Here is a 14,447-nt window from a genome sequence, read left to right as displayed (position 1 = left end):
ACATATCCCTGTCTGAACAGGGAATAGCACAATTCTACTTACCCACTTGCCCAGAGCAAGTAAAATATACAGGGGTCTAATGTTCCTTCAGTGGTTTTAATATCTAATAATTTGCATACTCCGAGCACTGAGTAAGATAGCCACACTATAGCCAACACATTACTGTTACTGTACCCTTATGTGGCATGAGCCATGCAAGCCAATGAAATGTTACACACTTGCTTGTTGGCTGTGGTAATTCACTTAGGTTGTGCCATCACAAGGCTAATGTGGTGTGACATCAGAAACAGAAAGCACACGTAAGACATACTGTACAGAATCTCCTATTTTACTGACATACATGTCGTTCCACATATATTAAAAATCCATATCATATATTGGGTGATTCATCTCTGTCCATCCATCTGCAAACCTGAGAAGCAGGAAAATAAGATTGACACATTTTGGAGGTTTCTGTTGTGAGAAAAGGAGAGAGTGGGCTTGGTTCTCCATTGGCTTGCCTCTCATGTAGCCATTTACCTCTGTGCAATCAGCATGGTAGGGCAAGAGCCCCAGCGGATGTATATTGGTGTAGCTCCGCTGAAACACATGGAGCTATGCCAACTCCAGCCAGCTAAGGATCTGGCCCACAGAGTTTTACATCCATCTGGCACTCACTTTTTCGAGGGCTAAATGATTACACACGGTGCCAGGCAGAGGAGAATCTTTCTCTGTCTTTCAGCTTTTTCACAGATCTATTTCTGCAATTGGACTTGGCATTGTGATAAACCCTCCAACTGCTTCCCCCCAACAACACAGGTTTGTGAATCAGACAAAACAAGGAGGAAAAATATTATGGAACTTAAAACTATATCTATATCTATATATCTCGCTTCCTGAGTGTGAAATGTCCAAGACTCAAAACTACTACTTCCTTACGTGGGCAAGGGCATTTCTGTCACTCTGACAGGTACACGCCAACAACACTGAGCAAGAGACACATACAGGAGGGTTTACCTGTTGTATTCTGATACTGGGATCCAGTCCTTGGCATCAGGAAAGCAGAACTGTGGAATGGCTTTGAGACGCTCCTCTGCTTCACGCACTTGCTTGGTGGGCCTTTCAAGCTGTGGTGGATGAAATCAGGTTCGCTTGATTCCAGCTTGAGCAAGTCAGTCATTTGTAATGAACAGTCTCAGCAATAGGTTTCCTAATTAGCCCCTTGGGGCAAGGACCATCCTGTTCTGTTTTTGTACAATGCTTAACAGAACAGAGCCATCATCCATGATGGGGGATCTAGGAGCTACCACAATAAAACTAATTATAATGACTAACATTTTTAAAAATTCATCTGAAACAACTTTGTCCCAGAGTCACCTGATGTTCTTGTGAAACCAGTGCATCTCAGCATTTCAAAATGCAAACCTACCTCACACTCAGCATCTGCTGTTAGGGTGTGATCCAAAACCCGCTGAGGTCATTAAGAGTCTTTCCACTGACTTCAATGGACTTTGGATCAGACCCTAATGCTGTGCAGCCAGACCTGGTTAAAATGTCTATGAAATATTTGGAAACGGAATTAAAACTCAGCAACTAAGTGCTCACAATTAGGCCAAACTCTTCAGCGCTGGGAAAGGACATGCTGTAGAATAAGAAAAACATTTCTGAAAGAGCCCAGCCTCTTTCTCCCCACTCTCAACATGAGAAGTATTTTAGAACAGAAAGCTCTAGATAAATTCAGACATCAGGTCTATTGACCCGGCTTAAAAGCCGATTCCTATGAATTGCTCCTTTTATTGATCTTAGCCAAAACATCTTAAATGCATTGAAAATAGGTAACCACAAACAAAGTAGGTTGTTGCTTTACCTTGGGAAATTGATATGTCACTTCTGGGAGATAAGTATTTTTAGAAGGTTTCTTTTTCAGAGACACTACCACAAAATACTCAAACAGCTCACGCTCCTGCCATTCAATCAGCTCCAATTCCAGGGTGCGGTAACTAGGAGCTCTCTTCAGCATTGACTGGATGTGGACGAGACGCTGGGTATGAGCTAGTATTTACAAAAAAGAAAGAAAGATTGTTACCTGGAACTGACATGTAAACCACAGACATTCACAAAGAATTTGATGTTTGTCAAGATCCTAGTCCAAACATGCTCCCCTTTAAAAGTAGACATTCATGCTCTGCTCTCTCTTATTAATTCCACCCATAAATCAAAGCCTTCTGCAAGAATTGAAATGATGCAACACTAAGCTAGTGGAATCATTTGCAGCTCATAGAACTTTAACCCTGCCAAAGTTCTGTTTGTTCTACACATATAAGGCTAAATTGTGCTTTTGTGTATATGCCTGCAACTGCACTGATGTCAACGGGCTTGGTGAGGGTAACAGATCAGACTCAGACCTGGGCTAGATCAGGAAAGGCCAGTAACACAGCCTATCAATCTTTAATGACTACACCTTGAAGCTACAACCCCCATCGGCGTATTTGCAACATTTTCTGTTGTTTATATCCCACTGCTGATGATTATCATTGAGGAATTTAACGTGAACCAAAATTATGCATCTGCTGGCCTGTAAGGAGTGGCGTGTTGGGCACTTAGCAATGCTGAAGAAACACACCATGGCTCTCTAATATGTAAGGCACAATGCAGCAAGCTCCTGGGGGCCCAAGGCATTTAGAAAAGGGGTAGCTTGAGTTCCCCACAGGGCTGCCCTTCTGACACCATCTAATGTGCAGGGCAGGGATGAAATCATGGTCACACCCAACTCTGATCCTAACATGCTCCCATTAGCATGTTAGCAGCAGCCCCCAAATTGCTTGGGCAATGCAAGCAGCCATACTACAGCCTCCTGTGCACAGACACTACGTGGGAAAGGGCTCTCTGCATCCTCATGCTCACCTCTCCACCCCAGGATCCTGCACACAGGTGACCTAATTTGGCCCTACGTGTGCAAAAAGACATGGCTATGTCCATTCTCCTTCACCTGCCCCTGTGATGCCATAACCCAGTCTTCGCAACAGGCAGAACTGCCTCCATGGTGATGAGTTATTAAGATGGACCCATCAGACTGATGATCCCCAACAACGATGAGGGGAGAAGCTCCCAACTCTCCCTTGAGGCACCAATGCTCCCTCAAGTAACAAAGGAGCCCAGTCCTAACACTCCTCTCTCTCCTCCAGCCACACCTTGGGGTGCAAGTAAGTCCTGTGGTTTCTGCTGCAGAGAGAGGCAGGACTAGGATTTGCATCAGGCTGTTCAGGGCAGCGATAGCTCACTGACAGCTGCCCAGAGAACAGGAGCGGCTCTCTCCCCACACCATTCACTCCCATGTACAGCCTATTTCCATGGGACTCTTACTGCCATAGGAACTGGGCCAGGACTCAGCCTGACATAATTCAGAGAGTGGGGATGGCTCCACAAGCCATTTACTATCCAGAGACGCTTCTTCTTCAATTAGAAAGATATTATACAGGCACATTATGAAATGTGTCCCATGCTCTGTACTGGCAATGTGACTGGTAAGGTTTAACATGCTGTCTCAATTTTACACAAAGGCTTCTAGGCAGGCAGGCAGGTTACAGTGCACCCAAACTTCAGGCTAAAATTAAACAGCATGACAGGGAATATCTGGCTTTGACCACACAGCGCATACTCACATCACTAGCACCCAGAATTGAAAGCTCTTTTCTCAGAGTGCCCTACCAGCCACCTGCCTGCTCAGTTCTCCCGAAGAGAACGGGACACTGATAGCACCTAAGACAGCTCCAGCCCCATTACAGAGACACACACAAAACTGTACATTCCACTCCCCAGCTCAGAGCCACAATTCTGCACTACTGTTTTCTTTTTCCCTATGATTAATAATGTGGAGTATTTTAAATCAATAAAAAGAAAATCAATAGAAACAATTGCTGGTGCAGAGGAAGAACCCTGCTGCTTTCCTTCCTTTGTATAGTTTGGTCTGAATTTCAGTACTCCTGAAAACGAGAGAGTAATTCCTCAGGCTTGAGCCAATTGTACTGCATGTAGATGCTACGCTAGTCTCCCTGATGCACACAGGGCCGCCTGGGGGTGGGGGGTAAGTGGGGCAATTTGCCCCATGCCCCGGGCCCTGTAGGGGTCCTGCGAGCCCTGGCCTGGCAGCAGTCCGGGTCTTCGGCGGCATTTCGGCAGCGGGGGGCCCTTCAGTGCTGCCAAAGATGTGGAGCGACTGAAGGGCCCCCTCGCCGCCAAAATGCCCCGCGAGCCCTGGCCTGGCAGCAGTCCGGGTCTTCGGCCGCATTTCGGCGGCGGGGGGCCCTTCAGTTGTTCCGGGTCTTCGGTGGCATTTCAGCAGCGGGGGGGCACTTCAGTGCTGCCAAAGACGTGTAGTGACTGAAGGGCCCTCCGCTGCTGAAGACCTGGACCGCCGCCGGGTGAGTACAAGCGCTGCAACTCCCCTGCTTTGCCTCAGGCCCCCTGAATCCTCTGGGTGGCCCTGGATGCACACCTTATAGTAGTTTTTACTATCTGGACTCTGCAGACATATTTGTGCACACACACAGGCAAGTGCATCTTAGAAAGAAAGTGCCAGCATACCAAGCATTATCAAAGCAGGTTCCTCATTATGTTTCATGGCTTCTCCTTCTCCTAAAATCAGTTAGACCCTCACAGTTCACTGTGCACCCGATTTCCAATATTTACATCATGTTCATGATCTGGCATTTCCAAACTTTGTGAATGGAGTCAGGAGTAGCAGGTTTCAGAGAGGAAATCAAATTGCACGCCCTCCCATGGAGAGGAGCATCATGCAATAAAAGGAGCATTTATTTTGAGGGGGACTGCAAGTGTGACTGACTGGAAACTAACGCGGACTGACCCCTCACCTTTAAACCGGTCATCTGAGTCACTTTCACTCTCACTGTTCTCATCTGCAAAAGAGATAAAGAGGTGTCTGTTAAAGGCAAAACAACAACTTTTTTAGAGGTTTATTTTTTGGCTAAGGTTCAATGCTTAGCCCTGCGATCAGCACACCCTGTGCCGGAGTTTCAGACTGCACCGAATCAGTGGTTCCAAGGATCCCTTTGTGGAGACTGTTAATTGTAACCGGATTATTCTTATGCTTGAGATGCAGGGCACAGCCTAGCTGAAAGTACAAAGGTTTAGACCCCTTTACAGCAAAGACTGTTTCACTGAATCCCCCCCGTGTAAAACTACACGGGTGGATGCATCATTTTGAAAAATGATTTGAGCGCTTCCACTTGTTCTTAGCTTTTTGAAAGGAGGTTGCATGGCATCAAGGTATTCACCCACGAAAGCTTATGGTCCAATACATCTGTTAGTCTATAAGGTGCCACAGGACTCTTGTTGCTTTTTACAGATCCAGACTAACACAGCTACCCCTCTGATACTCAATTCCTATCATATTCACATGGACAAAGTACCGTATTGTCTCATTAGACCAAGAGATTTGTGTTATACCTCGCAGTGATGCTGTCTCAATATTGGACACTGAAAGCTTCTTCAATCTTTTTTTCCCTCTTTTTGCACTATAGATAGAATTGATCCTTTGTACAAGCTGCAAAAAAGAAACCAGGAGGGTTACACATTAGAATACATTGTCACAAGACGACAAATAAACAGCAAGTGTAATCATTTTCTCTTTAGAAATCTTTTATGTATCTTCATTTATTTCCTTCTGACCATCCACATAATCTGGCCACTACTGGCATGACAGCTTTGTCCTCTGCAGCCTCTGCCATCTGAAACTGCCTTCCTGTCTCTTTTCTCCTCAATGATTCTCCATCTTATTTCCAATCTCAGCTGAAAACATACCTTTTCTCCTTTATCTAGGGGTAAAGCCCCTTCCTGAATCAGGGACATCATTTGCTCCACTAAGGACTACATAATTTGACTCCAATTCTGTGAAATATTTTGCAATACAGGGCCAGATCCTTAGCTAGTGTAAATCAGCATAGTTCCATTGATTTTAGTGCCTAATTACATCAGCTGAGGATCTGGCCAATAGGGTTTTGCCATAAAGTTGTGTTGTATTTATTGACCTTCAGCGGTGCTGTAACTACCTTCTCCAGTCTACCCTCACCTGTAAAAGCTTTTCAAAGTCAGGTTCCAAATTCCCACTGCTAACCAAAGCAGAATTTAACCCTTGGTAAAGCATACTTAAGACTTCTTCCTTAGCAGGGCTAACCTTGACAAGAACTGTTTGTTAGGAAGTCAGTCTGTTCAAAATACAAGAGACACAGGCTGGCTGCAAAAGATTCACTAAGTAGCTCAAACCACTCAGCAAAATGGTTCCCACTTACCATCAAACTCTCTCTAGAACACTCCCACACCAGCATCTATTTCCTCAATACCACAATCAGCTTCTGCAATGGAACTCTACTGACAACTATATACAAGAAACCCAGGGATCATCACACCTACCTTCACAGACCTCATAGTCTCCCCAAACACACCAAAAAATTGGTTACCTACAGCCAAGCGACAGATGGACAGAAACGACAGAACATGCTCTGAGGAGAAAGTCAGGGATATATACTTTAACACACTTAAAACCACCTTCACCAAACAAGGACACTCCACCAGAGAAGTAGATCATAATAGATAATATTAAGTCCTGCCATGCGTGCAAGGGACCGGACTAGATGACCTCTTGAGGTCCTTTCCAGCCCTACGATTCTACCATAGAATGGGCCATCTGCTTCAGTACAGAATAAAAACCTTTTGACCGCATGCCCCTTGTTGTTACATATTATCCCACACTGGAACCTATATGGAGTATCATAAAACAATTACAACCCATACTCAATGGGGACCACATCCTGAAAGAACTCTTTCCCAAACCCCTCTCTTCTGGACATCAAACAACCTCACAAAGCTCATCATTAGAAGCAAGCTCCTAACACACCAACTCAAAGCAGCACCAGACCCCACCAGAACAACAGATGCCAAACCTGTAGGCATACCTCCACTGCTACAATGATCAAATATCCCCCACAACACACAATTCAAGATTGATGGATCCTACACGTGCCTATCACAACATGTGGTGTACTCCATCCAGTGCACTAAATGGCCCAATAACAACTATGTGAGTGGATCCAGACAGTCACTGAATGAACTCACACAGGAAAATGATGAATGACAAATATCACCTGTGGGCTAACACTTTTCATAAAGTGATCACTCCATATCTGACCTCTCAGTCCTCATCCTCAAAGGAAATCTCCATAATACCCTCAAAAGATGAGCCTGGGAGCTTAAATTCATAACTTTGCTAGACACTAAAAATCATGTACTTAATAAAAGACACTGGATTTATGGCTTATTACAACAATCTGAAACCCACTAAGCCCTGTTTTTTGTCCTATGACTGCAGAGATGTTAACTGGCCACTTCGCCCTGAATGGTCTCTTACAATATGTATAATATGTATAATATGTACAATATGTATTAATAACTTATGCTAAACAATGCATGTTCCACCTTGTTTTTAGCTGTGACATTCTGAGTACCTTTCTCAGACCTGAAGAAGAGCTCTGTGTAAGCTCAAAAGCTTGTTTCTCTCACCAACAGAAGTTGGTCCAATAAAAGATATTACCTCACCCACCTTGTCTCCCTAGTTACTTTGACATAGACGTTATAATTAAGAATGAGCACTTAAACAGTACTTTAATTGCTTAATGTCTGTAAAGCTCTTTGAAATCTTCACAATACCCCTGTGAGTCAATATAAGTTGCATTTGGATTGTGGGATCTCAACATGATTGACAAAAGGTAGGTATTATCCCCATATTACAGGAAAGGAAATGGAGGCATAGTGAGATTAAGCAATTTGTTCAACGCCTCATAGAAAGTCAGTAACAGAGCACAGACTGGAGCTCAGGAATCACTAACTCCTATACTCAATCTGATAGCAAGATCACGCTGTTCAACTTTGTTATGAATACTATAAGAAAGATTTGTATGCAGTTTTGATGTCAAATTTTATTTTCATCATTGTTCAGATTCCAATCTCAGCTACTCTGATGTGGTGACACTACTGACCTCATTTACAAAGGCATAAATGTGAGCAGAATTTGGCCCAGAATCAATTGTTTATACGCAAGACATTATTTGTTGCCTAACAAACAGGCATTTAGTGCTTTCCCTTTACTGCTGCTCGCTAACCCATGTACAATTTGTGCTTGTAATGATGAACTGAAATCCACTTGGAACTGCTCTGCTTGTGGTCTCATTCCTGGTTTTACTGGCCTAGAAGCTGTACAGCTACAAACAGCATATGAGTGAGGAAATCTTGATTGGCTGAAGCCGCTCCAGGAAATCCCACCTACATACAAGATAGACATCCCAAGGAGGCTGTTCAACAAGGCTACTGATGCCAGCAATGAGTGGGCATGCTGTGGTTACTCACTCCCCTTCACCACTTTACACAGCACCATCCAGTCTAAGGGTAGTTCCAGGGACTTTCTCCGAAGGAGTTAAATACTGGGACCGCAGTGCCTAGGGGACTGATCCAAAGCCCACAGAAGTCAACAGAAAGATTCCCATTGACTTCAGCGGGCCCAAGCACTGCGTGTACAAAGGCAGCAGCTGTCCTGCACAGAGCTATAGCTGCCCTACAACTCTGGATATTAGAAGCTGTTTTACTGAGAAGTGGTGATCAGAACTCCTGCAGTTTCCCCTCGGACTAGTCAAGGGTTCTTTAGCTTCTACCTCTAAGGCCAAAGCAATGGAGGCTGCTGGCATGGGGGACTTCAGCTTAATGACTCCTCTGAGCAGTGACGCCTCTAACAGCAGCGTCAACACTGAATCTGAGCAAAAGGCCTGATGTGGGACCTGAACACACATATTCTCTCCCTAAATGGAGCCTGAGCTTTTAGCCCTGCTGGTTCAGACTCTATGTAATTAGCTCAGGGATTGTGAGGGGAGGGCAAGAGATGAGTTAGACCACTCCAAGGTACTGTGTCAATATGAAATTCCTCAAATTGACTAATTTCTAAAAATTCAAATTCCTGACCAAGCACCCTTTAAACAGGACACTGTATTCTGAGTTCTTGTTAATTCCTTCGGAAAAAACAATCATGAAGCTTTTTTTTTCTGGAAAAAAGAACAAAAGAAAATCAAGGAAAAAGAAAAAATTGCAAAAGCTAAGACTTTGTCCTGCCTGCTCCTTTGCTGATATTTAGAAAGGACTATTGGCCACATGAGGAGAGCAACAGCACCAAACACATTTGGGCCCTGCTCATCTTTTCCCTTCCCTTTCCTCTCTGTGCACATGCCTGCCGGTGACCTGTTCAGTTTTAGTTTTGCTGTTGTCAGCAAATACCCTTTTTCAACGCCTGGGGAAGAGCATGGATGTGAACTCCCCATAGAGCAGCGTATCAGAGTGATGTCACCATACTGGGTGGCAGATTCTCAGTTACATTAAGGCCCAGCCAGGTTGCTCTGAGAATCAGTGCAATTGACCAGCAAGAGCACAGTGAAACTGACTTCACACAAAGCACTGTCAAATGCACAAAGTAAGCAGAGGAACAAATCATTTCTCGCTGATCAGTTTTAGTCAGTTCAGGTCAACTTGGGTGGTTATAACAGGAGGTACATAATTTTCTGATGGAAATATGATTTCCAAGTTAACAGCTTCCCTTTCACTGGAGAAACAAAAAGGAGGAAAGAGAGGTACAAAATTAAAGGGACAAATTCTGCTGCTTTTACTCATGTTGATTAGTACCTTACTCCACAAGTAGTCTCTAGTATCGCCAAACCCACCTCTTCAAATATCCTATGTCAGGCCACACTAAAACCATGACACTGACTTAAAAATCATGACATTTTAAAAAGATAGTTGTTTATTAATTTATTTATTTATTGCCTTTTAGTTTCTGTGTCTTTGGGAGTCACATTTTCAAGTTTTTCTCCACAAGGGCTAGAAACTAATTTTTTCTTTTAATGAAAGTTGAGGTTCTCCCACAATCACATGATTCCAGTAGCTGAGGCTTTAAGAAAACATCAAATATTGTGAGACTTGCAATACAATTGTGAGAGTTGGCAACAATGGAAATTTTCAAGATGACACTATCCCTTTAAATCAGAGAAACAAATGGAAGAAAGAGGTACAAAATTAAGGTCCAAATTTTGCTGCTTTTACTGACATTGAGTAATAACTTACTCCGGGGTAGAGCCACTGAAGTCCCACTAAGTAACATCTTACTCCTGCAGTAAGGTATTATACTCAATGTTAGTAAGGGTATCAGAATCTGGCCCTGATATAATTATTTAAGGGCATATAATTAGTTGCCTTCATTTTAATTTGCTTCCTGCTTAGGCAGAATTTCAGAAATATAAAAATGTTCCTCTTCTGTCCACACAATATTTATAGCTACATCATTTTAAAAACACTCCTTTATTGAACAGGAAAGAGTGAAATGTACAATAAAAACTAGCATTGTTCACAGGCTAAAAATAAACATGTTGGCTATTCTCTCCTCCTTGACGCTATTGTACCAGACAATTATTTCATTTCCCACTTGACATTTGAAACTTTTTATTTGGCCGAAAGAGTTCAAATTTAATTCATTTTTATTTTGTATCTGTAAAGACAAGTTGATCTGGACTGCACAGGCTGTGAGTCAAGCATAGGGCCCATGTTAGGTCAGTGGAGATTGCCTTAGGAACAGCTGTAATAAACAAAACAAAGAAGCAAAAATCCTAAGCTGCGTACTGAACATTATAAATAGTGACAGATCAACAGTTACAAATTCAGACTCCTTGAGTGAGGTACAGTACAATGCTCGGCCTTATGGAGCTTTCAGAAAATCATGTGATTGTTTTAAACAGTGGAAAAGCTGAATAAAACATCAAGCTAGGTCAGGCTGGCAAAAGGGTGTTTAATATTTTGGGCCACATTGAAGGCCCAGGCCCAGCTGGGAGCAATGCAGAGCCACCCCACCTCCAGGGGAGGATCTCTCATGCCAGCTCCACTGCATGCAGCAAATGTGTGTAAACACGGAGATCTCCTTCTACTCCCCACAGTTCCTAGCTCTTCCGCTGGCTGTTTCAAATCTGGACACAACATTTCTTTCTACAGGGAAAACTAAAGACTTAATTGATGGATAAACGCTGTACAGACATACTGGGCAAGAACCTCCAGACTGGCTGAGCTGCGCACAGCATGAAACTGATTACTGGGACATGGGAAGATTTAAGCCATCTTTGTGGCCTCCAGATCCTGGGGCCAATCTGCACCTTGCCAGATACTCAACACAAATCAGAGCAGCCTGCAGGCTGTTCTAACTTAAGCTAGCAGCCCCCTAGTTCCAAGGGGCCATTCTAGCAGCTGAGATCACAGTGGGGCAAGGATGCCTTAATCATATGTCCTTTTCCTCAGGCACGTCCCTGAGGCCCAGGGCAGGAGGTGGGGTGGAATAGCAGCCACTACTGCGGCTCCACATCATCAGAGCATTCCCCAATGCAGAGGGAATCCTTAAGGGGCCAGTTAAGCCAACCAAAGGGCTGCTTCGCACGGCCAGAGTGGGGCTGAGGATCTGTTCTTGTGACAACTCACACACACACTGGCCTTAGTGAAAGTGAAACCAAGGCTGGACCCTTGTGACTGATACATGAATTGGACAATACTATAGTGGCCATTACCTTAGGGATCCTCCTGGCCCTGCGTGTGGTCAGCAGCTCACTTGTGGTGCTCAGACTGTCCTCATTCAGACTGGAAGGGGAGGAGGGGATCCCAAGCTGAGCCAGAAGCAGCATGTCATCATGGCTGTGTCGCTTGGGTAGTCGTGGTAAGCGATGGCTCTTCCTCTCGGACCAGTTCCCAATGCGCAAGGACTGGCTGCTGGGCTTTGAAGGTAGCTGCAAAAACATGAACAACTTGACATCCTATTTGTTGGAGAAGCACCTATCACAGACATGAAGCCATGGTGGCAAAAGCCAGCTGTGTTGGGGTCTGTTCTATCTCCCTCCAAAGTCAATGAAAAGACTCTCAACTGACTTCAAAGAGAGCCGGAAAAGGCTCTTTGTGAACATGTTATGGCAATACAAACTTTTTTTTGCCAGATAAGCATCCTCTCTACAACAGGTACAATGGTTTTAAGCACAGAAGGGTCCAAATAAAAAAGATCAGATCTGGATCGGCGTTTAGGACCTGATCCAAAGTGCACTGAGGTCAACAGAAAATCTTGCATTGACTCCTATGAATTTTGAATCAGGGCCCTAAACGTCCACAAACATTGTTGGGTAAAGGTCAGACAATTTAATAAAGTGTGCATGTTAATATTGTATCCCAGTATAAAAGTATGGCTGACATCAGAGCACTGACACAGTGAGTCTGATTCTCCCTTCCCTTACACTCCTGTAAATCAGGACTAACTCCGCTGATGTCAATGGTGTGTCACTGGTGTGGGGAAATCAGGCCTTCTGTTTTTCTATAACATTGCCTTGCCCTATACAGTAAAGACTATCTCAATCATTTCAAGAACTTGAAACCTAGTTTTTCCTCCGTCTCACATTCATGAAGAATCTTCTGAAAACTTCTTCAAAACATGAATCTGCTTAGCTGATCACTGTGGGAAGGCTGAGCCTCACTACATCAATTAAGCAATCTATGGGCAAGAACAATTCTAGGATTCCTAACAGTATTTGGTATTGTGTGGCAGCAATGTACTGTACTGCTGCCCAGGGGTTAACGCAGTGGACTGGGAGCCAAGATTTCTGGGTTCTTTTTCCAGCCCAGCCACTGTTTAAATGTGGGCAAGCACCACTTTCTTAATCTCTCCATGCCCCAGTTTACCTACCTGCATCAGGATAATTACTGTGCCTACCTCAGATATTTTAAGAGGCCTAATCAAGGTTTCTAGAGTGCTATCAGATGCTCAGATGAAAGATGTTATGTGATATTTATTAATCTTACTATTAATACTGCCAGTTACTAACATACTACAGTAAGAAGTCTACTTGCTCCAACAAACAGATTAATAAACTACAGCCCAAACCAGCACTTTTGGGGTCTAGATTTACGGTCTCATATTCCTGCAGCAACCATTATTCTTTAAAGAGCTCCAGGAGCTGCATATTCTATATGCTTAAGCATGTTTTTTTGCTGATAGGTATACATGGGATTTGTGTCACAGACACAATGCTATCAATAAAACATTTTCTTTTTTAATTTGAATCCTTCAAATATTAAAAAACAAATTGGAAAGAAGATCAAAACCACAGTGGGGTTCAGAAGGACCGCAGACCAGCGTTTCTGAGGTCTCTGGTAACCACAAGTCCTCAAGCCAGAAAAAATCATCAACAGTGTTGAGCTTAGTGAAATGAATTCAGCTGGGAGATGATTGTCCAAACCTTGTTGACTTCCTGATCTCTTCCATATTGTTCATCATGATGTATGATTTTAAGGGAATACAGCACTGGAAAAACTGGGAGATGAAAAGTAGCTAAAGTGACTGTTCATCAGGAGACGGTGACTTTTCTATTTTGAATCACTGAAGCAGGGCCGCCCAGAGGATTCAGGGGGCCTGGTGTCTTCGGCAGCGGGGGGTCCCCACTGCCGAAGACCCAGCACTTCGGCGGCGGGTCCCGGGGCAGAAGGACCCCCCGCCGCAGGTTTTCGGGGCACTTCAGAGGCAGGTCCCGGAGCGGAAGGACCCCCCCCCGCCGCCGAATTGCCACCGAAGACCCAGAGTGGAAGAAGCTCCGGGGGCTTGGGCCCCGTGAGAGTTTTCCGGGACCCCCGGAGTGAGTGAAGGACCCTGCTCCAGGGGCCCCAAAAACTCTTGTGGGGGGCCCCTGTGGGGCCCAGGGCCTGGGGCAAATTGCCCCACTTGCCGCCACCCCCCCCCCCCGGGCGGCCCTGCACTGAAGAATCCTACAGGTTCATGGATGAGCGACAGTAGTCATCTACTTGCTTTATATCTAGGCAAAATGACACCATAGCTATGACAGAATTTAATTCAAATTTCTGGTCCCATGTCAGAAAGAAGTTATCAGTGGATGGACAGTCTTGTGCCTATGACTAGGCTAGGACTCTGGGGATCTGAGTTCAATTACTGGTTTTGCAACTAAAGACTTCCTGTGTGACCTTGGGCAAGTCACTTAATCAATCTTTGCCTCACCTTCCCACCTGTAAAATGGGGAGAATAATCCTTCCTTTCTCTCACCCTTTGTCTGTTTTGTCTATTTAGGCTGCACATTCCTGGGGGCAAGGACTGTGTCTTACTATGTATCTGTTCCAGTGCCAAGCACAGCGGGGCAAATTTCATTTGGGGCCTCGAGGTGCTACCATAATACAAGTAAATCATCATCAACATCAGTGGTAACTCTTTCATCTCTGTTGTGGCTACAATTTTTTCTCCTCTGCCTTCTTACTCATTCTACATTTGTCATTGCCTTTTCAGTGACCCTCTGCTGGCCTTATTTAGTCCTCCTTTTTTGCTAGTGTTCCTGTTT

At 44.3% G+C, this 14,447-nt stretch overlaps 1 protein-coding gene across 9 annotated transcripts in view; it reads right to left on the bottom strand.

Moving 5' to 3' along the window:
• DENND2B (DENN domain containing 2B) overlaps positions 1-14,447 on the bottom strand; it is a 240,505-nt gene that overhangs the window by 78,002 nt on the left and 148,056 nt on the right. For all 9 annotated transcript variants that reach the window (XM_045014300.1, XM_045014298.1, XM_045014299.1 and 6 more), the window contains 5 exons: positions 11,634-11,849; positions 5,446-5,542; positions 4,851-4,895; positions 1,847-2,031; positions 997-1,106 (listed from right to left, as the gene is read on the bottom strand). In XM_045014300.1, the coding sequence (XP_044870235.1) occupies positions 997-1,106; positions 1,847-2,031; positions 4,851-4,895; positions 5,446-5,542; positions 11,634-11,849 (653 nt within the window). The remainder of the gene's footprint in view (positions 1-996; positions 1,107-1,846; positions 2,032-4,850; positions 4,896-5,445; positions 5,543-11,633; positions 11,850-14,447) is intronic.

The sequence above is a fragment of the Mauremys mutica genome, chromosome 4 (assembly GCF_020497125.1).
Source record: "Mauremys mutica isolate MM-2020 ecotype Southern chromosome 4, ASM2049712v1, whole genome shotgun sequence".
Classification (NCBI taxonomy): domain Eukaryota; kingdom Metazoa; phylum Chordata; order Testudines; family Geoemydidae; genus Mauremys; species Mauremys mutica.
Note: the sequence above shows the minus strand (reverse complement) of the source record. Positions and strands in the feature narration are given on the sequence as shown.